Below are 22,224 nucleotides of genomic sequence, written 5' to 3'. Positions count from 1 at the left end.
TGCCAGGGGCAGGGAACCTCAGCTGGCTCTGGGCCAAGTCCCTGCCTCCAAAAATATTGTCTCCCTCAACTGTGAGTCTCCAACCGTTTCCAGGTAAAAAGGAGAAGAGCTGGCCTTTCTGGGTGAGAGAGAAGCAGTGAGAAGGGGGCTGCTCCTGTCTGCAAGGGAGCCCTGAAGATGAGGAGGTGGGAGGGGAGGGGACAGGAACCCAGGCCACCTCTTCTTAGCTTCTTCTCAGGAGCAGGGCTTGGAGTTCCTCTTTTTCCCCCACTCTCTCTCTGTCTCTTGTTCTCCTTCCCCCTACCCCTCCAACAATCTGTTCTCAGTTCTCAGTCATTTTAATTCACTTTGGTCCAACAAACGTTTTCTTGTTTGTGAATTTCCCTTTCAGACCAGGCTTTGTGGGGATGAACAAGCCGTGGGCCCTACCCTCCATGAGCTCCCAGTCCTGTGAGGGGGTGAGGTGAAGTGGGAACATGTCAGCATTCATTCATTCATTCATCAGTGTGCTGTGCCAGGCCTGTGCAGGGGCTATGGAGACAGAGAGGCATCAACAGAAGGAGGTGGTACCAGGGAGAGAAGCCTGGGACCCAGTGTAGGTGCCCACCCATGCAGCTTCCCGTTCTCCCCTCCTGGCCAGGGCCTCTACTCCAGAGGACAGCTTAAGTCAAGGCAGTGTAGGGGGGCGGTGGCTGCAAAGGCCTTCCTGAGTAGAGGGTGGACTCCCTGATGCTGGGGAGCTGAGCAGGACCCCTGGTCAAGTCCTGATCTCATGGGTGTGTGAGAGGAAGTTAATTATTGGGACCCCAAAATCACTAAGCCAAAGGGAAAAGCCAGCTGGGAATTGCTTAGGGCAAACCTGCCTCCTATTCTCTTCAAAGTGATCTCTGCTCACTGAGATGAATGAGTATCTGATTGCCCCCTTTGGAAAGGCTAATCAGAAACTCAGAATAATGCAGCCATTTGTGTCTTATCTCCTTATGACTGGGAAGTCCCCTCCTCACTGCAAGTTGTCCTGCTTTTCAGAAGCGAACCAATGTTCATCTTACTTATGTTGATTGATGTCTCGTGTCTCCCTAAAATGTATAAAACCAAGCTGTGCCCCGACCACCTTGGGCACATGTTCCCAGGACCTCTGAGGCTGTGTCACACACGCACGCCCTTAACTTTGGCAAAATAATGACATTTACTGAGACCTGTCTCAGATATTTGGGGTTCACAGGTGGTAAGGTGGGCTCAGGAAGGCCAAGGCAGAGGCTGGCTAAGAAGCTAGAAGCAGACTGTGGAAAACAGTTTGGTGGTTTCTCACAAGGTTAAACATAGAACTACCATATGACCCAACAATTCCACTCCTTGGTATATATTTAAAAGAGTTGAAAGCAGGGACTCAAATAGATACTTGCACGTCAATGTTCACGGCAGTGTTATTCACAATAGCCAAAGGTGGAAACAAGCCGAGTGTCTGTCCATTGATGGATGAGTGGAGAAACAAACTGCGCTCTAGACATACAAGGGAATACATTCAGACACAAAAGGAATAACGTTTTTTATCTTTATTGTTATTTTTTAAGAAAGAGTCTCACTCTGTTGCCCAGGCTGAAGTGCAATGGCACAATCTCAGCTCACTGCAACCTCTGCCTCTCAGGTTCAAACAGTTCTCCCACCTCAGCCTCCTGAGTAGCTGGGATTACAGGCACCCACCACCGCACCTGGCTAATTTTTATATTTTTATTAGAGACAGGGTTTCGCCATGTTGGCCAGGCTGGTCTCGAACTCCTGACTTCAGGTAATCTACCCATCTTAGCCTCCCAAAGTGCTGGGGTTACAGGTGTGAGCCACCGTGCCCAGCAGGAATAAAATTTTGATACATGCTACAACACGGATGAAGCTTGAAAATTGTGCTAACTGAAATTAGCAGAAACAAGAGAAATATTGCATGATTCCATTTATATGACGTACCTAGAATAGGGCGAATTCATACAGACAGAAAAAAGAAAAGAGGTTACCAGAGGCTAAGGGAAAGTCATTTTTTAATGGCTGCAGAGTTTTTGTTGAGGATCCTGAAAAATTTTAGGTGTAGATAGTGGTGAATGCATTTAATATGACTGAACTGTACACTTACGAATGGTTAAAATGGTTAAAATGAAAAATACTGTGTTGTGTATATCTTATCAAATTTTTAAAAAAGCAAGTGTCAGGGTAGCATGGGGAGATGGCCCCCCAAGGACATTCCCCTAAAGTGAGTCCTTTCCAGCCACTGTGTTGAAGATGGCTGTGAGGACCAGGAAGGGATGGCGTTAGGGGAGGCTGCGAGAACACTGTGGGCACTCAGGCGTCCTGCAGTGCAGCTGCTGGAGAAAGTTCCGGGCAAATGTGAGGGCAAAAGCCAGAGCTTTCTGGGCTACTTCATTTCTAAAATGGGGATAAGTATTAGGTTGGTGCAAAAGTAACTGTGGTTTTTGCCATTAAAAGTAAAGTAATTGTGGTTTTTGGCATTAAAAGTAATGCCATTTAAAAGTAATGGCAAAAACCGCAATTACTTCTTTTGCACCAACCTTATTTGCCTTACAGCGTTGTTGGGAAGACTAAAGGAGCTAATATGTATTACATATACATGTTGCATTTACATGTTATGTAAAACAACATGTGTTGCATGTATGGTCCTTAAAACACTATAGTAAGTGCTCAAGAAATATTTTTTAGTATTTTACTTCTGGTGTTTGTGAGAGAAAAATAATGGAAGTGAAGGGCAGGGAAAAGGAGTGAGGTCTCTCCATTTCTCCAACTTGGAAAAATGCTTTACGAAATGAAATCACATGAAGTCGTAGAACCCACATTACTATGGTGGAGGACAGGTGTGTGCAGTAGCTATGTCCCCTCACAATTACTGCCTTCTGCCACTGGCAGAGCCTTGTGTGAAGGTGCTAGTGCCTGATGGTGCTGATTCCTGTGAATAAATGTAACTGTGAAAATGAACCCCAAATGCCCTGTGGGTTCATTTTGCTGGCTGCCCAGATAGAGCTGATTTTCAAGACAGGGGAATTGCAATGAAGAGTTTAATTCATACAGAGCCAGCTGAATGGGTGACTGAAGGTGTATTACTCAAATCAGAACTCCCTGAAAATTCAGAGGCTGGGGTTTTTCAAGGATAGTTTGGCAGCAAGGGAATGGGTGCTGCTGATTGGCTAGGGATGCAATTGTAGAGGTGTGGAAAATGGTCTCTGTGCTTGTTGAGTCTGCCTCTGGAGTGGGGGAACCACAGGAGCAGTTGAGCCAAGAGTCATGGGTCCAGGCGGGGCCATCTGGTTGTCAGAAATGCGAGTCTAAAAGACCATCTCCAAAGGCCAGTCTTAGGTGTTCTTCATTAGTGAGGTTATGTGCAGGAGTAATTGCAGAAGTTGTAAATCTTGTGCCCTTTGGAATAATGGGAGTTAATCGTTTATGCCTACATCTTAGCAGAATTCAGGCTCCTCCTATCCTCCTAACCTGATGGTTTTTCATTAGTTTTACAAGGCAGTTGAGTTTTGGCGAAGGGCTAGTATCAGTTAGACTGTAAACTAAATTTCTCCCAAAGTTAGCTTGGCCCAAGCCCAGGAATGACCAATGGCACTTTGGAGGTTAAAGGCAAGATGGGAGCTAGTCAGATCAGATCTCTTTCACTGTTACAATTTTCTCACTGTTACAATTTTCTCACTGTTACAATTTTCTCACTGTTATAATTTTTGCAAAGGCAGTTTCTTAAAGAGGAAAGAGAGATAAGTATGTTTTCTTCAGGGTCAGCCTCCTTTTGTGACGGTTGAGTCTCACAAGGAGTTTGGGTTTCCCAGGGAAAAATCCAGTGTCCTGCCTGCCAGCAAGCTGACGTCACTGCTCTTTTAAGAGGAAACTGGGAACCAGCTGTTGTGGAGATTAACTATGAGTGCAGATGCACAGTTGGAGCCCACGATAAACAAAATATTCTGATTCTGCCTCACCAAACAACAGCAGCTGCTCTGGTTCTGCTTGTTAGGGTTGAGTAGCTGGGCCTTTGGGAAGAGAAAGTTAATAGGATCAGGGCTTCTTCCAGCATGAGAAAGATGGTGTTGTTCATGGGATGTACCCATTGTGCAGACTGGCGAGGGCAGGGCTGCTGGACCCACTTGTTACCGGACGGGGGTCCCGTTCCAGACCCCAAGAGAGTGTTCTTGGATCTCGTGCAAGAAAGAATTTGAGGTGAATCTATAAAGTGAAAGCAAGCTTATCAGAGAAGTATAGAAACAAAAGAATGGCTACTCCACAGGCAGAGCAGTCCCGAGGGCTGCTTGTTGGCTATTTTTATGGTTATTTCTTGATTAAATGCTGAATAAGGGTGGATTATTCATGAGTTTTCTGGGAAAGGGGCAGGCAAATCCTGTATCCGAAGGTTCTTCCCTCTTTTAGACCATATAGAGTAACTTCCTGACGTTGCCATGACATTTGTCAACTGTCATGGCGCTGGTGGGAGTGTCTTTTAGCATGCTAATGCATTGTAATTAGCATATAATGAGCAGTGAGGAAGACTAGAGGTCACTTTCATTACCATCTTGGTTTTGAGGGGTTTTGGCCAGCTTCTTTACCATAGACCTTGTCCTATCAGCAAGGTCTTTGTGACCTGTTTCTTGTGCTGACCTCCTATCTCATCCTGTGACTTAGAATGCCTAGCCTCCTAGGAATGCAGCCCAGTAGATCTCAACCTCATTTTACCCAGTCACTATTCAAGATGGAGTCGCTCTGGTTCAAACACCTCTGACACACCAGGCCATGCCATTGAGTGTCAGGGACTAGACAGCTTGTGGGATCAGGGCTGAGACTCTCCAAGCTGAAAGCTGCAAAGAAATCACAGTTCCAGCCCCCTCATTTGCAGCTGGGAACTCAAGTCTGGAGGGAGAGTTTTATGTGCTTGCAATGTACAAGAGCACTGATTGCGGTTGGGAATCTGTCTTGGACCAAAGTCGGAATTCATACTATTGGACTGGTTTCTATGACTGGGTCTTCAGTGAGCGTGTGGCTGGGGTCTTTTCATTTGTGGCTTAGGTTGGATGTCAGTCCTTGGCTGCTCTCCAGGATCCTGTCTGTGACTGAGACTCTCTGTGCATCACTAACTCTAACCACCCCCTGAAAATCTCACCTGTGACCTTGGTCTCAACTGCACCAGTCACATCCTCCTGTCCTCAACGGTGAAAACCTGGCAGATGCTTAGCCTGCCCCTGCCCTATGAGTGCTGTGGTCAGCTGAGCTGTGGAAGTCGAGACTGGAAAGGACCTCATCAGCCAGTGTAGGCGAAAAGAGGGGAGGAGATCCTGTGAGCAGACTAAGGTGGTAGACCTTGTCCCTCTGTGGCCAGAACCTGCCCAGGCCAAGTGGGCACCAGCTTTGCCCAGAGAAACAGCTTCCCTAGCTGCAATTGACCCCAGTTGGTGATGAGGTCTATTGAGGAACAAAGAATCAAGAGCAAACAACCAAGAGCATCCATCCCTCCCAGGACGGGGGGTCTCACTTCTGTTGTCAGCTACAGGGAAGAGGGGCGGCTGGCTCAGCCCCAGCTCCACCTTCTCCTGGGCAGTGTCTGGCCCTTCCATGACTCCTTTATGGAAGGAGAGTGAGGGGAAGCTGCTGCATGGACTGGAATCAGCCCAGTGGTCCTTCTGCCTAACCACATTGAAAACAGGACCAGAGATTTATGTATGTATGTATGTATTTTTAGAGACTGAGTCTCACTCTGTTGCTTAGGCTGGAGTGAATGCAGTGGCACGATCATAGCTCACTGCAGCCTTGACCTCCTGGGCTCAAGTGATCCTCCTGCCTTAGCCTCCCAAATAGCTAGGACTAACACGTTTGGCTAAAACCAGAGTTTTACATATATAGAATCCTTGAGCCACAACCAGGAGTGGATGTTAGGCTTCTGTGGTAGGTAGCCTACTGTGTAGGCTTCTATGTAGGAGGTTCGCTTCTGTGTAATATGAGAGCTCACGGTTAGAACCTTCTAAATGTGGGACAGTTACCTTAGGAGGTAATGAACTCTCTGTCTCTGGGGGAGTTCAAGCAGAGGCTGGAAAATTCCTTGGTGGGGTTCATTCATCCACTCATTCATCTTCCATCTACTCATCCATCCAATATTTTTTTATTTATCAAATTTATGTCAGGTGCTGGACTAGTTGATTCAATCATGAGTAAGACAGAAATGGCTTGTGGCTTCACAGTGCTATGATGAGGAAACGCTGGGGACTACAGAAGAAGGGTGGAGGACGGCATGATCTAGACCTGGCAGTCAGGGAAGGCTTCCTGGAGTAAGTGATCTTTGAAGCTGAAGGCTGAAGGTTGAGGAGGACTTAGCTACAAGGAGTCAATAGAGTGTGAGCCAGTCAATGACACAGTCAGATGTGTGTTTTAGCTTGTCTCCTCAGAGGCAGACCCTGAGGCACAGATCCACAAGTATATAGTTTCCACTGGGGGGGTGACTCCAGAAAATACCAGTGAGGGGGTACGGTAGTGAGACAGGAAAGGGAGGCAGCCAAGAAGGTGTATGTGGTCAAGTAAGTCACTTCTGTGTGCAAATGGAGCTTCCACCTGCTGTAGAACTCTGGGAGCCAGTGTGGCATATGTCCTACAGTTATTCCCTGGATGGAGTGAGCTGGGGCACTTATACACCAACTTTCCTCAGCCACTGGTTGCGGGTTTTTCTGGACTGAGCGGGACATGGACGCTATTATCAAATACTTCTGGCCTCTTGATGGGGCAGGCAGGGTGGGCCCCAGCACAGGCCTTAGATAGAGGTGCAGGGGCTGATGGTTGTGGTGGGGTCTGAGGGGATCTGTGCAGGGTGCTGGCATCACCGTGGCTGCAGGGTGAGTGAGGGGCATACACGAGCCCTGAGATCAGTGAGGAGGCCAAAGGCGGAGAGGGCCAAGCAAGTGATGCTGGGGGCCTGGGCTGGAGAGGCTGTGGTTATGAGGAAGCGGCAGATGTCAGGATGTGGAGTGGTGTGGAGGAATGGAGATGCTGGTGAGCAAGAGAAACCACAGCCTCCCAAGGCTGCAGCAGCCCCCTCTCCACAAGGAAATCCCTTGCTCCTTCACCCCTACACCACCTCCCCTCCAGCAGGCACCTCCTCTGTCTAAACACATCAGAGATGCCAGGCTCACTGTGCCGGCTTGTCAGGACCACAAAGTGTGTATGGAGGGAGATGATGGTGCTGCAGCAACTGCTTAAAAAACAAAAGCTGAGGCTGGGTGTGGTGGCTCACGCCTGTAATCCCAGCACTTTGGGAGGCTAAGGTGGGAGGATCACTTGAGGCCAGGAGTTTGAGACCAACCTGGGCAACATGGAGAGATCCTGACTCTGCAAAACACTAAAAAATTAGTCAGGCATGGTGCATGCCAGCTACTCAGGAGGCTGAGGTGGGAGGATCACTTGAGCCCGGGAGTCAAGGCTGCACTGAGCTATGATCGTGCCACTGTACTCCAGCCTGGGCGATAGAGCAAGACCTCGTCTCTAAAAACACAAAACACAAAAAACAAAAAACCTGGGTTGTTGTCAATGCCAGCCCCAAGTCTTGGAAGAGACCCCTTGGACTGTGTGTGCATATGAAAATGAATGTCATCCTGACTACCTGTGGCTTCCAGTGTGCCCACGTCTGTCTTCCTGTCGGATGCAGCCCTCAAGGGGACAGGTGCTCGGCATGACTTTCTGTCCTTGGGGGCCCTGGGACCTGGATCATAGAAGAGGCATTCAGTAACAATCTGTCCGATGATGGAGAACGTGAATGGAGCCCTGCTTCTGTGCTTCCTGCCAATGGGAGGGAGGAGATGGGGAACAATTGTGTGGTGGTTCCAAGGGCAGGACCCCACTAGAGTTGGGGAAGGGGATGGTGTTGTCAACCAGGGCTTTTAACTGCAGGCAAAAGAAGCCAAGTCTGGATGAGATAAGTAGAAAAAGAATGTGTTAACTGGGCATCTCACAGAGTCACCTGGATGGCTGGGCAGCCTGAGCATCCAGGAACAGTGCCCCTAAATCCTGCCTCGGACTGGCCCAGTGGGGACACTGTTGCAGAGCCCTAGCTACCTCTGGTTGTTCCTCTGACCCCATAATCCCTAGACACTCTCACCAGCAGCCCCAGGAACTCCTTCTTCCTGCAATGACAGCTCCAGATTCCATGGGGAGCAAGGTCGGCACCTGCATCCCCTGGGCAGTATCATCCCAGTGCAGGTTCCTACATTTGGACTCAAATTACAATAATTGGTGGAAGGTTTATTCAGACTTAAGCTTAGGGAGTGGAAGAAATAGTGCAGTGTCTTAGGACGAGCAGCAGCAAAGTTTTCCAGCCCTAGGTCTGAAGGGACAAGGGGCAGGGGCAGTTACTAGAACCGGGAAAGAAAGAGACGTGCAGGCCGGGTGTGGTAGCTCACACCTGTAATCCCACCACTTTGGGAGGCTGAGGTGGGAGGATTGCTTGAACTCAGGAGTTCAGCAACATGGAGAAACCCCGCCTCTACCAAAAGTACAAAAATTAGCCAGGCATGGTGGCATGCGCCGTAGTCCCAGCTACTCAGGAGGCTGAGGTGGGAGGATCACCTGAGCCTGGGAGGTCAAGGCTGCACTGAGCCATGATTATGCCAGTGCACCTCCAGCCAGGGTGACTGGTGGTGTCGTGGCAGAGGAAAAGATGGGACCAAACAAGCTGCATTCAGAAAAAAATAAAAATAAAAAGAGAGAGTGAGATGTGCAGAGGCCCCTGGAGAGGTGCAGTGACACGAGGGACAGAGCCAGCCCAAGCCCACCTCATTAGGGACATGGAGGGGAGCAAAGGCCCTACTATTTGTACTCCACCTCCCTAATCTGCCCACCGACAAGGCTCAGACAGGTCAGTCCCCTGGGTCGGAGCAGGGTGGAGCAGGTGGGGACAAGACCTGAAGGGCAAACGGAAGGTGGCTAGCACAGCGGAGACTTCCCCAAACAAACAGGGGGGCCTCAGGTGTGCCAAAGCATCCCAACGTCCAGGCGGGGTGGAAATGAAAATGTCATGCTGGGTCTTGAGTTAGGGTTGGCTCTTTCTGGCACTAACTTCTTCTGTGACTACAGTTAAATCCCTTCCTCCTGCTAGGTCTCAGTTTCCCTGTGTATGAAACCAGACGAGCTTCCAACACCCTCCTGTAGCACCAGGAAGGCTCAGGACAGTCCTGAGAAGGGAGTAAAACAGACTGTCCTTTTGGAGAAACTGGGGCCCAGGAGGCAGAGAGACTTGTGGGGGTCACTGCCACATAGATATTGAGCAAGACTTCCATTTCTTGTCAGGGCTGTCCCCTGAGCCAGGCCCGCCCTGGCCTTGTGACCCTGCTTTCCCCGGGGAGCACTGCCCACCCCCATGTTTGTTTCCAGTGAGTGCAGCAGCCACCGTGAAGTGTCGAGGTCTCTCTCACGCTCTCGTTTGAGTGTGTGTCTGTGAATGGGACATGTGGTAACAGTAGTTTCATCCAGGCTTTTGGTCCTTGGTCTCCCCTCCTGCCCCACCTGGGGATTTAGGGTTAGTGTAATGTCACTGCTTGGCATTTGGGCCTGTGGGTCCCATACAAACTTCAAAGAACTTAGCTTATAGGGAGTTTCAAAGAGAGTCGGAAGGGCTGTGCCCGCTGGACCCTCTGACAATGACCCTGCACAGCCTGCACAGCCTGCACAGCCGTGTCCAGGAAGCCACCTGGAATCTTGCCACCCACTCCATGGGACTGTGTGCTGAGGCCTGTGTCCCAGGCACGTGAAACAAAGACCGTTTCATCTTATGTTGGAACCCGAGACTCTGGGTTTTTCTGCATCCAAGGCCTAGGAGGCCCACAGAGCCCACCTTGTTAGAACCAATGCTCCTTTCCTTGAAATCGTGAGACAGGGGAGAGCTTTTCAGCTTTGTGCAAAATGGTTCTGTTGAAAGTAAAACTTTCAAAACAGATAGCCCTGGATCAATTATGGCCCACATGCATGTTCTCTTTGGCTTGCACCATGTTTGCCCACAAAGGTTTATTTTCACAAAGTGAAATTAACTGCCACAGTTAGAAGTCAAATTGTTTTTTAAAAGTCTACTTTTTAAAAAGTAGAAGACCTGGCAGTACGGGGCTCACGTTCCTGCATGAAATGTTTGGCTGGAGCAGCACTGCAGCCCCTCCCCCCGCACATAAGATGCGCACTCTTCAGTTCACCACAGTCCTCACCACACCCTATTGTCTTCCAGCTGGGAGCTGAATGCCTGTTGCCATTTATCACCACGTTTATGCTGCTGCTTTCTTGAGTCAGAGAATTATGAGGAAGGTAAACTATTTTGGGTCCCCACGTTTCTGACAGAAGTGGGAAAGCAGTTTATATACGTTACCTGCCCGCCTGTTTTCACTGGCTTGCTAATGTAGAAGTTTATCTCTGGAGTTTGTTTGGTCCCATCTTTTCCTCTGCCGCAACACTGCCATGATGATCACCAGAACATCATATTTATTGGCCCTTTATCAAGCTATGTACACGGTGAGACAGGTCAGGACAGGCCTCCATTTGTCTCAGGGGCAAAGCATTGTGGGCAAGGAAGACAGAGCAGCTGGAGCTGATGGGACTCCAGTTAAAGCAATGAAGTGGCTTTGCCACACCACAGAGGGCTCAAGGGAAGGGTCCTAAAAGACCAGTCCTGGGCAGCCTGGTGGGAGCTTGGCCTTTCTGCCCAGCTCCTGGCTGAAGCTGTGATTTGTGTAGCTGTGACTGCAGGGCTCGAGAATGACAGAGGGCTTAGGCAGTTTGGACAGGGTGAATCGGGGTTGGCGTGTATACCCAGCCACCTCCCTGAAAAATAGTCTGAGTCTCCCTTTTCCATCTATCTGATGGGTGTCCAATCTTTTGGCTTCTCTGGGCCACATCGGAAGAAGAATTGTGTTGGGCCACACATAAAATACACTAACACCAACCATAGCTGATGAGCTAAAAAAAAAAAAAAAAAATCACAAAACAAAAATCTCATAATGTTTTAAGAAAGTTTGCGAATTTGTGTTGGGCCACATTCAAAGCCATCCCGGGCCACATGCGGGCCTCGGGTTGGACGAGCTTGGTCTAATGGGAATACGAAGACAGCCCTGGCTCCCACTGTGAGAACCCCTTCAGTCTAAGCACACGAGTCCTCTCCAAGCTCACTGTTCTCACCACACGGCCCCACTCCGGTTTCCTGGAGGCTCCCCCAGAAGCATTTGGGGGACGTAGTCCAGGCAGGTGCCTCCTCCCAGGTGGGGCAAGCACCTGGCGTGATAGCGGAATTTCAGGTGGCCATGTTTCAGGTTGCATCTCGCCTCATGGGAACCAGACTTGGGAGCCTGATCACAGGTGCCAAGGAGGTCATCGTCCCAGCCAGAGTCCTGATCCCAGACCTGCAACCTCAGGGGCCCCCCTGTGGCCAGGAGCACATCCCCAAAATCCAGCGGCATTGACCAGATGGGGTTGTTATTGCTCCACTGGGTGTTCGTCCTGAGCTCCTGGCCACCAAAGAACACCTTCACATAGGCATCCGTGGCAGTGAACCAGTCCCCCCACAGGCCCCACGCTTGGATGAAGGTCACCTCCAGCTGGGCCAGGCCCCTCTGTCGAGGGCAGCAGTCCTGGGTGGTGACCGCTGAGCCATGGCACACACACTGGCACGGGTCTCGGGGGCTCTTCTGCCGCCCCGGTGGGCACGGCCGGCTGCAGTCCCTCCAGCGAGCCCTGTCCGTCAGGTACTGACTCAGGGCCCTCCTCAGTGCCTCCCGCCGCGGGTCCTGGCTGTCCAGCAGCACATGCAGGGGTTCCAGGCTGTAGTCCACCAGGCCAGGGCTGCCGAGCAGCGAGTTCACCCAGGCTGAGTACTGCTCGGGCCCGGCCTGGCTCCCGAACAGCAGGTCGTTAATGGAGGTGTGATGGCCGCCAACCACTTCCGAATGGCGCTCCCGGTAGGTTTGGTGGAAGGAGGCCGTCATCTTGTGCTTCTTCTTCTTCTCCTCACAGGCTTTGGCTTCGGCAGAGGAGCTGCCGCGGGCGCCTATGTTGACCTGGGCCTCGACGTTCAGGCAGTCATCTACCTCGTCGTCCGTGAGCCCTTCCAGGGCCAGTTCACAGGTGCGCAGGGCAGTGAGGGCCGAGATGCGGCCGCCCAGCTCCACAGCCCGGATGAAGTGGGTGCCGTAGTTGGAGATGAGCCTGAGGTAGGCGGGCTGGGTGGAGGCATTGAAGTGGAGGGGCAGGTCCCCGAGGGCCCTCTTGAAGTCAGGGTGCAGCGGGGGAGTGTGTACCACATGGTAACTGTGAGAAGAGAGAGACCTCAGCTGGGCCCAGGGATAGTATTTCTCCCATTCAATAAAACAACTCCTTCAGGACTGCTCAAGGTCACACGTAAGTGGGCAGAACTAGGACTGGAACCCAGGGGCCTCCAGAGTGCAAGTGCTGTGGCATGGGGCTGGCAGGGTGCCTCTGCTCTCACCCGTCAGGGACCTCAGTGCTCTGTGTAGGTGTTTTCTCTTTTCCTTTTCAAAATAACATTTTTTTTCCTTTCCTTTTAATTTTCTTATTATAAAAGCAATGATCCTGGCCGGGCATGGTGGCTCATGCCTGTAACCACAGCACTTTGGGAGGCTGAGGAGGGAGGATCCCTTGAGCCCAGGGGTTTGAGACCAGCCTGGGCAACATAGTGAGACCCTATCTCTAATTATTTTTTTTAAGAAAAAGAAAAAAAGAACATAAAAGCAATGATCCTGCACTGATGGTATCCATTGGACTTTGGAATCTGGTCATGTGGCCTTCATCCATCTGTCCCTCTGGATGGGTCCCACATGCCCGGGATCCTGACAGCTTGGGCCATACTCGGCCTCTCTGTGGAGGAAACGTGGCCTCCAGGTCTGAGGAATCAGAGCAGGTGACTTGGGGCTGGCCCACAAACACTGTGCCTTTCTCAGATGTGGAATCTGGGTCCCAGAATTCCTACTCCCAGGGGCTAGGGTAGCAACTGCTGTGGCTCAGCAGTGTGGCCCTGCCACAGGCAGATGTGAGTATTGGTTGAGTGGATGATTGAAGCTCAGAGAGAAGTGAGATGTTCAAGGTTACACAGCAATGAGGAAGGATGACCCAGCCAGGTCTCCCGCCTCTGTCCCTATCCAGGAAGGACTCCATGGAAGGCTGGCTGTGCCCAGGAAAGGGAGGGTTGAGTACTCACTAGACCTAAATGGCACCCTGCTGGCTCTCAGACATGGTCTCACTCACTTTCTCTCTACTTGGTGTCTCACTGGGCACTCTCAGATGGGGGACCTCGTGGATGAGAGGAGGCCACAGGGCTGAATCACCTGAAGTCTGGGAGCCGGGACTGCGGTTTCTTCCTGGTAGAAGCAGCCTCCAAGTTTGATTGGAGGACTCTGCCTTTCCACGGCTCCTAGACCACCCAGAGTTTCTCACACCTTTTCCAGCCCCCCACCCCCTAGCCCCAGCTCTCACCTGTAGAAGCGACACTCCACTGTGTCAGTGCTGAAGCTGTACTGGTCCTGGTGGGTCTTCTGGGCTGCAAAGTTGGCTGCCTGTGAGTGTGAGCCGGCCACAGACACATGCACGTTGCCGGCGGGGTGGGGAGTCACATCCAGCCCGACCTTCCAGTCGTTGCGGATGCTACGAGCTGCATCCCGGGCCACAGCTTCAGTGGAGCTGACTTTGGCCCTGGTTACATGGCGCTGGCAGCCAGAGCCCTGGGCCCGCCAGTTGGTGAGTGCCAGGGGCAGGCGCTGGAGGGTGCCCTCCTGTAGGGAATTTTCACAGAGGGTGCAGGTGCCGTCGGGCCGCAGGAACCTTTGTGTGTCTACTGGGAAGGAGCCCGAGCGGCGGAGGCTGGTCACGTCCACACCCTCCCCGGCCAGCCATGCACCGGGCACAAACTTGTGGCTGCGCTTGCACTCTGAGCGTGTGGCTGTGTGGCAGGGAGCAGGGACCGGCAGGGGCAGCAGCAGGAGAAGGATGCCCAGGAGGAGCAGGCAGGCCGCCATGGAGCTGCAGAGACAGGGGGCACTTGGGCTCTGGGAAGCCATGGGTGGAAGGATGGAGGATGACTGCTCCTTTCCCCCATAGCCACGGATTATCAGGGCACATGGAAGGGGAGGAGCTGAGATATCTCTTAAGTCATTATTCAATGAATGTCAGAGCTGGTATGTCCCTTATAGGCCTGGTTCAGCCCCCACATTGTACAGATGGGCCCAGAGAGGGGAAAAGCCCTGCGCAGGGTCACACAGCCAAGGGGAGCCCCTTGCTAGAATTCCCCTAAGGTCTAATGGGGATCTAGGTGGATGACTCTGTCCCCAAGACACAACTGTGGGTGGTGGGGAGGGGGCTGTGGCCACAGAAGAGGGGACAGAGTAGCTGTAGCAGATTTGGGGAGGGGCCTGGGGATCTGAGGAAGCCTTCATTCTGGAGAAGTGTCATTTTTGGCCCCAGAACAAGCCACCCTTTGCCCACCCTGACTCACTCTGCTTCTCTGTCTCTGTCACTCTCTCTAACCTCTCTCCCTCCCACTGAGCCCTTAACAGAATTGGAAGAGAAATGAGGTCCTATATTGCCCCTATTCTTCCCATTTTCCCTTTGGGGCCCTTCCTCAGAGCTTTATGGAAGAACTCTAGAATAAAAGCTGCCGACCTGGCCAGGTGTGGTGGCTCACACCTATAATCCCAACACTTTGGGAGGCCGAGGCGGGTGGATCACTGGAGGTCAAAAGTTCGAGACCAGCCTGGCCAACATGTCAAAACCCCCTCTCTACTAAAAATACAAAAATTAGCTGGGCGTGGTGGCAGGTGCCTGTAATCCCAGCTACTCAGGAAGCTGAGACAGGAGAATCGCTTGAACCCGCGAGGCAGAGGTTGCAGTGAGCCAAGATCGCACCATTGCACTCCAGCCTGGGTGACAGAGTGAGACTCTGCCCAAAACAAACAAACAAACAAACAAACAAACAAACAAACCACAAAGGAAAAGCTGCCAACCTGACCACACCCTTGGATCTTGTGTGGGGAGAGGCCTTGAAGTTTGCTCTTCAGATCCCCTCCTGCTGCCCCTCCCCTCTTTGCCACTCCCTGCCAAGCTCTGCGGCCTTTAGCAGTGACAGGGGCCCCCCTGTTGCCTACTATGGGCAACGATTGTTTAGAAAGTTCTTCCTAATTTTAAGGTGTTTCTGGGGCCTCACCTGGGCCTGTTACGATCTGGAACCTCCTTTCTCTAACCTTATCCAAGGTGAGCTCTTCAAAGGTCTTTCCCCTTGGGTACCACAGGCTCTGACACAAGAGGGCTATGGAGAGCCCCCATTGTAGCTGGAGCCTCCATGCCCTGCCCAAAGGTGTGACTTGAAGGGTGGAATTCCAGGCAGCATGACTCGCCCCAGGGAGGCAAAGAGGCCAGGGGAATCTTCAAAGGCCCTGGGCTCATCCCAGCTAGGAGGCGGGCACGGTCATAACCTTAATCCAGGGAACTCAACCTTCATCCTGACTCTCATGGTATTCTGTCCCAGGGAGCCTCTTTCCATCTTTCTTAGAAGCTTGAATGTCAGCTCTTGCAGGGCCTTAGAAACTGCATGCTACCTCTTCATTTCATACAAGAGGAAACTGAGGCCCAGGGTGGGCACAGGGCTGCCCAGCGAGTTAGTGATTGGCGCTGTCTGTGACCCAGGTGTCTTGTCTTTTAGGTCACGGTACTTCCTGCTCCATCAGGCTCTTCCCCTCCACCCAGAGCCCCAGGCCCCCAGATCCCTGCTCTCTCCTTACCTGGAGTCCCGTATGGAGAAGCAGCTACACAGGCGGATGTCCTCTCTTCACCGAGGCTCCTGGAATGGTGGCGTCAGCCCCCCAGGCAGCCCACTGTGGCTCCTTGCACCAGCCACCACTCAGATCACTTCTACTTCCTGCCCTGCCCCCAGCTGTGGTCACAGGTCCTTTGTGCTCTCCCCTCCCACGAGCACCCACCCTGTCCTCAGCCCTCATCCGGCCCCCCACTGACAGCCCTCAGGAAGCGAGCAGCAGGGCCAGAGGCTCATCTGCCGAGCAGAGCTGCTGGGGCTTCGGGACTCAGGACACACAGGCAGAGGAGGACGGGGCGCTGAGGACTTCAAGACCCGGCCCTGGTGTTGATGATCAGGCCAGCAGGGCCATCTCCTTGCTTCTGACGCACAGCATCCCATGTGCGGGATGTAAGAGGCATGCAGAGGCGGGGCTGAGAGCGTGGGCCTGCACGCCAGACTGCCGAGTCTTGGCCAGCTCGGTTATACACCAGCGCTGTGGACTGGTAGGGTTCTTCAGCCTCACTGTGCCTCAGTTTCTTCCCTGAACAATTGGGATAGTAGTCATGTAGGCCCTAGGGGTTGTTGTGAAGGGCTTGGAACTGTGCCTGGCCCTTCTTGAGTGTCAGTGCCTGTGACCATTCCCTCCTCCCTGAGTGGGGAAAGAGAGATGTTGCTCTAATCCTGCCATCCACTTCCTGCTCAACCTGCATCCCAGTCTAGCCCAGGCTCTGAACCCCGAGCATGTTCCTCAGACAGGGTCTCCTGCTCCTCACTTTGTGAGGACAGCCAGTGGTCTCCACGCTGGCCCCAGCCCTACTGAGGTCATGGGTGCTGGTGAGAGTGGTCTGGTAGCACCAGAGGACGTGTCTTCCGCACTCTTTGCCTTGCTTGAGGTCAGGGTGGGGTGAGGTTTCCATGGGTGGAGTGACTCACTCACAGGGCACTGGGGGACAAAATCACATGGCTTCTGGGGTGGGGGCAGCTGGGTAAGGGGGGTGGTGGTTCTCACAACTTGTTCTCATAACTGTGTATATGATGGGAAGAAGTAGCCGCAGGCTCCAGACCACATGCGACATCATGTCTCATGGGTCACACTTTGGGGCTCATCCCTTGCGTTTATGTCCCTGCTTGCGTCCCTACTCTTACCGGAACAGGGGCTTATGCTGTCTTCTCGGAATCTGGCCCCATCTTCTCTCCGCGGTGTCCCCTCCCTCTTCTAGAAATTGCAGCCTCCTGATCCCTTTCCAGCTCTCACCCATGGCCTGACTTGGATGCTAAGGCTGTGAGGAGTTTCTTTCCTGACCATGACGGGAAGGCCAGTTGGAGGGACATAGAAGTCCTACAAAGTATCTGCAAGAAAAGAGAGGCAAAGTCTAAACAGGTTCTGATCCCAGCTTCACCCGAAACTTACCGTATGCCTCACAGCGGTAGATATCAACCCCCTTTCTGAGCATTAGTTTCCTCATCTATAAAATCAAAGAGATGACTTTGGAATTCTACAAATCCTTCCAGCTAATGATAAAATGTGCATATGGCAGGTTTCAAGTGGCTTACGATGTGGCTAATGCCCAAGAGATGCTGGTGGTTGTTAGGGCATCCATTAAAGAGCCAAAATGACATTGAGGTTGATGACTGTTTTTGGCTCGTTTAACTGATGACAGCTGTCCTCCTGTCCCTCTGAAACTTGACACTTGAATGTGCATTAAGCACAGTTTTTCCTCAGACACAAGTTTCAACAAGTGTATAATTTGTTCAATCACCAGACACCATGTATATGGTTTTCTTTAGTAACAACTTTATTCAGATGTAATTCACATAACATATAATTCACCCATTTCAAGTATACGATTCAACGGCTTTTCGTTCATAGAGTTGTACAGCCACTGCTACAGTCAATTTGAACATCTTTATCACTCTCCATAAAGAAAACCTATACCCACTGGTGGTCATTTCTCATTTCTTTTTCTTTCTTTCCTTTTTTTTTTTTTGAGATGAAGTCTTGATTTGTCACTCAGACTGGAGTGCAGTGGCGTGATCTTGGCTTATTGCAACCTCTGCCTCCCAGGTTCAAGCGATTCTCTCACCTCAGCCTCCCCAGTAGCTGGGACTACAGGCACATGCCACCACGCCTGGCTAATTTTTTTTTTTTTTTGTATTTTTAGTAGAGATGGGGTTTCACCATGATGGCCAGGCTGGTCTTGAACTCCTGACCTGCAAGTGATCTGCCCACTTTGGCCTCCCAAAGTGCTGGGATTATAGGCATGAGCCACTGTGCACAGCCATTTCTCATTTCTTCATAACATTAATCTACTTTATGTCTCTGTTAATTTTCCCATTTTTGACAATTCATATAAAAAGAATCATAGGATACGTGGCCTTTTGTGTCTAGCTTGTTTCATTTAATATAATACTTTCAAGGTTCATCCATGTTGTAGCATGTATCAGTACTTTAGTCCGTTTCTTGGCTGAATAATATTACATTGTATGGACATACCACAGTTTGTTTACTGATTCATAATTGATGGATGTTTGGGTTGTTTCTACCTTTTGGCTGTTATGAATAATGCCATTATGAACATTTGTGTACAGGTGTGTACATATGTTTCCATTTCTCTTGGGTATATATCTAGGAGTGGAATTGCTGGGACGTGTGGTAACTCTAGGTTTAACTTTTTGAGGAACTGTTTTCCAACGTGATTGCGTCATTTTGCATTTCCCCAGCAGCTTATGAGAGTTTTAATTCCTCCTTTCCAAATCAAACCAAGGTTCTACTAGTTCCTTGCCAAACCTCGATTATAGCCATCCTAGTGGGTGTGAAGTCGTACCTCATTGTGGTTTTGACTTGAATCTTCCCAGTGGCTAATGAAGTTGAACATCTTTCCATATGCTTATTGGCCATTTGTACACCTTCTTTGGAGAAATGTCTATTCAAGTCCTTTACCCCTATTTTGAACTGAGTTGTCTTTTTATTGTGGAATTGTAATCGTTTTTTCTACATTTTGGCTTCTAGACCCTTATCAGATATAGAATTTGCAATTTTTTTTTCCTATTTTGGCAGTTGTCTTTCTTTTCATTTTCTTGAGGGTGCCCTTGAAGTATAAATATGTTTTGGTTTTGGCCAGGCATGGTGGCTTACACCTGTAATGCCAGCACTTTGGGAGGCCAAGGCGGGAGGATTGCTTAAGTCCAGGAATTCAAGACCAACCTAGGCAATGTGGCAAAACCCTGTCTCTACAAAAAATACAAAAATTAGCCAGGTGTGGTGATGTGTGCCTGTAGTTCCGGCTATTCGGGAGGCTGAAGTGGAAGGATTGCTTGAGCCCAGGAGTTCAAGACCAGCCTGGGCAACATGGCAAGCCCCTGTCTCTAAAAAAAAAATAAATAAATAAAACCCAAATTAGCTGGGAGTGGTGGCACACCCCTGTAGTCCAGGCTACTCAGGAGGCTTAGGTGGGAGGATTTCTTGAGCCTGGGGGTCGAGGCTTCAGTGAGCCAAGATTGTACCACTTTGCTCTGGCCTGGGTGACAGATCGAGACACTGTCTCAAAAAAAAAAAAAAAAGTTTTACTTTTGTTGAAGTTCAGTTTATCTATTTTTTTTCTTTTGTTGCTTATACTTTTAATGTCATGTCTAAGAAGGTTCTGCCTAATCCAAGATTATGAAGATTTATTCCTATGTTTTCTTCTAAGAGTTTTATAGTTTTAGCTCTTATATTTAGGTCTATTATCCATTTGGAGTTAATTTTTGTGTATGGAAAGGGGTCCAACTTCATTCTTTTGCATGTGGATATCATATATGGTTTTGATTTTTTAGTTTATAAAATATCTACTCTAAATAGAACAGTGCCATAAATCTTGCTATCTTGGAATGTTCATGTCCCTCCAAGATTCAGTTGAAACTTAACCCTCAATGTAATAGTATTCAGGAGTGGGGTCTTTAGGAGGTAATTAGGTCATGAGGGTTCTGCCTTTATGAATGGGATTAGTGCCCTTATAAAAGCACTTGAGGGAGTCTGTTTGTACCTTCTTGCTCTTCTGCCTTTCCACCGTGTGAGGTCACAGTAACAGGCACCATCTGTGGAGCAGAGAGCAAATTTTCACCAGATACCACGTCTGCTGGTACTTTGATCTTGAACTTTCCAGCCTCCATAACTGTGAGAAATAAATGTCTGTTATTTATAAATTACCCAGTCTAACATATTTTGCTATGGCAGCAGGAGTAGACTAAGCCAGAAATTGGTGCTGGGAGTGGGGTGCTTCTGTAACAAATATGTAAAAATGTGGAAGCAGCTTTGCAGCTGAGTAATGGGTAGAGGCTGGAAGAGTTTGAGGTTCATGCTGAAAAAATCTTGTATTGCCATGAACAGACTATAAAGGTTTCTCTAGTGAGAGTTCAGAAGAAGAGAACTGTAGAGAGAACTTCAATCATTTTAGAGGTTATTTAAGTGGTTGCAAGTGGAACATTGGTAGAAATATAAACCGTAAAGGCTATTCTGATGAGGTCTTAGATGGAAATAAGAAACACCTTCTGGTTAAGTGGAAGAAAGGTGATCCTTGTTATAAAGTGGCAAATAATTTGGCTGAATTGTGTTTGTGTTCTAATGTTTTGTGGAAGGCAGAACTTATGAGCAACGAAATAGCATATTTGGTAGAAGAAATCTCCAAGCAAAGTGTTGAGGATGCAGCATGGCTTTTCTTGATTGCTTATAGTAAAATACAAGATGAGAGCAATGAATTAAGGGTGAAATTTATAGTTAAAAGGGAAGTAGAACTTAAAAGAGTTGGAAAATTCTCAGCATGGCCAGGTTGTAAAGAATGAGAAAGTGTTTGAGAGAGAATTCCAATGGTGTGGCCAAGTGGATGTTTGATAAGGAGATTTGTATGGATAGTAGAAAGCCAGGTGATATTCATCAAGACTATGAGAAAATGGCCCCCAAGGCATTTTGGAGATCCTCAAGGCTGCTATTACAGGCCCGAGTGCTGGGGTCTTGTGGTCAGAATGGTTTCAAGGGAGGGACCCAGGATGCCTTTGGGGCTTTGGGGTTTGCTGCCCCGGGCTGCATCAGATTTCTACTCCATGCATTCTAGCACAGAGTTCCTTGGTCACCTCAAGTGTGGCTAGTGGGCCCAGGGGCAGTGTAGTCTACAGTGGTTGCCCCTTTGGTTGCCCCATGGATCCCATGCTCCATGGCTGGAGCGCCATGCTTCATGCCCACAAGTGTAAAATTTGATACATTGGAGCATGGTATCCACGCAGTGTTAAACTGCAGTGGGGGCATGGCTACGACCACCTAGATCTCAAAGGATGTCCTAGAGAGCCTTGGGGCCCAGGCAGAGAACTATCATAGATGTGAGACCACTTCAGAGAGCCCCCACTAGGGAAATGCCTAGTGGACCCGTGGGGTTGGGGCCACTTCAGAAAGCCCCCACTAGGGCTCCCAGTGGATCCATGGGGGCAGAGTGACCCTGGAGATGCCAGACCAGGAGAGCCACCAGCATGTAACTCCATTGGAGTCTCAGGGACTGGACTCCAATACATGAGGGCCACTGCGTGGGTGGTGCCAAGCAAAGCTGTGGGGACAGTGCTGCCTGGGGGCATGACTCCCACGCCAGTGTATGCAGAAGGTGGTGGGGCATGGAGTCAAAGATTATTTTCAAGTCTGAAGATTTACTGTTGTTTGCTCTGTTGGGTTTTGGACTTGGTCAAGGCCTGTCTCCCCTTTCTTCTTTCCTATTGCTCCCTTTTGGAATGGGAATGTCTATCTATGCCCATCTCACCATTGTATTTTTTTTTTTTTTCTTTTTTTGAGGCAGAGTTTCCCTCTTGTCACCCAGGCTGGACTACAAAGGCATGATCTCGGCTCATTGCAGCCTCTACCTCCCAGGTTCAAGCGAATATCCTGCCTCAGTCTCCCAAGTAGCTGGAATTACAGATGCCCACCACCATGCCCAGCTATTTTTTTTTTTTTTTTTGTATTTTTAGTGGAGACAGTGTTTCGCCATGTTGGCCAGGTTGGTCTCGAACTCCTGACCTCAGGAGACCTGCCCACATCAGCCTCCCAAAGTGCTGGGATTACAGAAGTGAACCACGGCGCCTGGCCCCTCCATTGTATGTTGGAAGCATATAACTTTTTTTATTTCATAGGTTGACAGTTGGAGAGCAATTTGCCTCAGGGTGATTTTATTTTATTTTATTTTATTTTTTTGAGACAGAGTCTCACTCTGTTGCCCAGGTTGGAGTGCAGTGGTGGGAGTCTCGGTTCATTGCAACCTCTGCCTCCCAGGTTCAAGTAATCCTCCTGCCTCAGCCTCCCAAGTAGCTGAGACTACAGGCACGTGCCACCACACCCAGCTAATTTTTTGTATTTTAGTAGAGATGGGGTTTCAACATGTTGGCCAGGCTGATATCGAACTTCTGACCTCAAGTGA

At 50.0% G+C, this 22,224-nt stretch overlaps 1 protein-coding gene across 2 annotated transcripts; it reads right to left on the bottom strand.

Moving 5' to 3' along the window:
- Window positions 1–10,468: 10,468 nt before the first annotated feature.
- On the bottom strand, window positions 10,469–16,053 carry PRF1 (perforin 1). 2 transcript variants are annotated; one of them, XM_025396532.1, is made up of 3 exons: window positions 15,783–16,053; window positions 13,486–14,028; window positions 10,469–12,303 (listed from the first exon to the last, which is right to left on the bottom strand). In XM_025396532.1, exons 2-3 carry the CDS (start codon window positions 14,022–14,024, stop codon window positions 11,175–11,177), a joined length of 1,668 nt encoding a protein of 555 aa, XP_025252317.1. In that variant the 5' UTR covers window positions 14,025–14,028; window positions 15,783–16,053; the 3' UTR covers window positions 10,469–11,174. The 2 variants fall into 2 exon arrangements, with proteins under 2 accessions (XP_025252317.1, XP_025252318.1); XM_025396533.1 differs by having other exon boundaries at window positions 13,486–14,054; window positions 15,783–15,925.
- Between the last annotated feature and the right edge of the window lie 6,171 nt (window positions 16,054–22,224).

This window comes from Theropithecus gelada, chromosome 9 (assembly GCF_003255815.1).
Source record: "Theropithecus gelada isolate Dixy chromosome 9, Tgel_1.0, whole genome shotgun sequence".
NCBI classification, from domain to species: Eukaryota; Metazoa; Chordata; class Mammalia; order Primates; family Cercopithecidae; genus Theropithecus; species Theropithecus gelada.
This window is presented reverse-complemented; position numbering and strand designations above follow the sequence as displayed.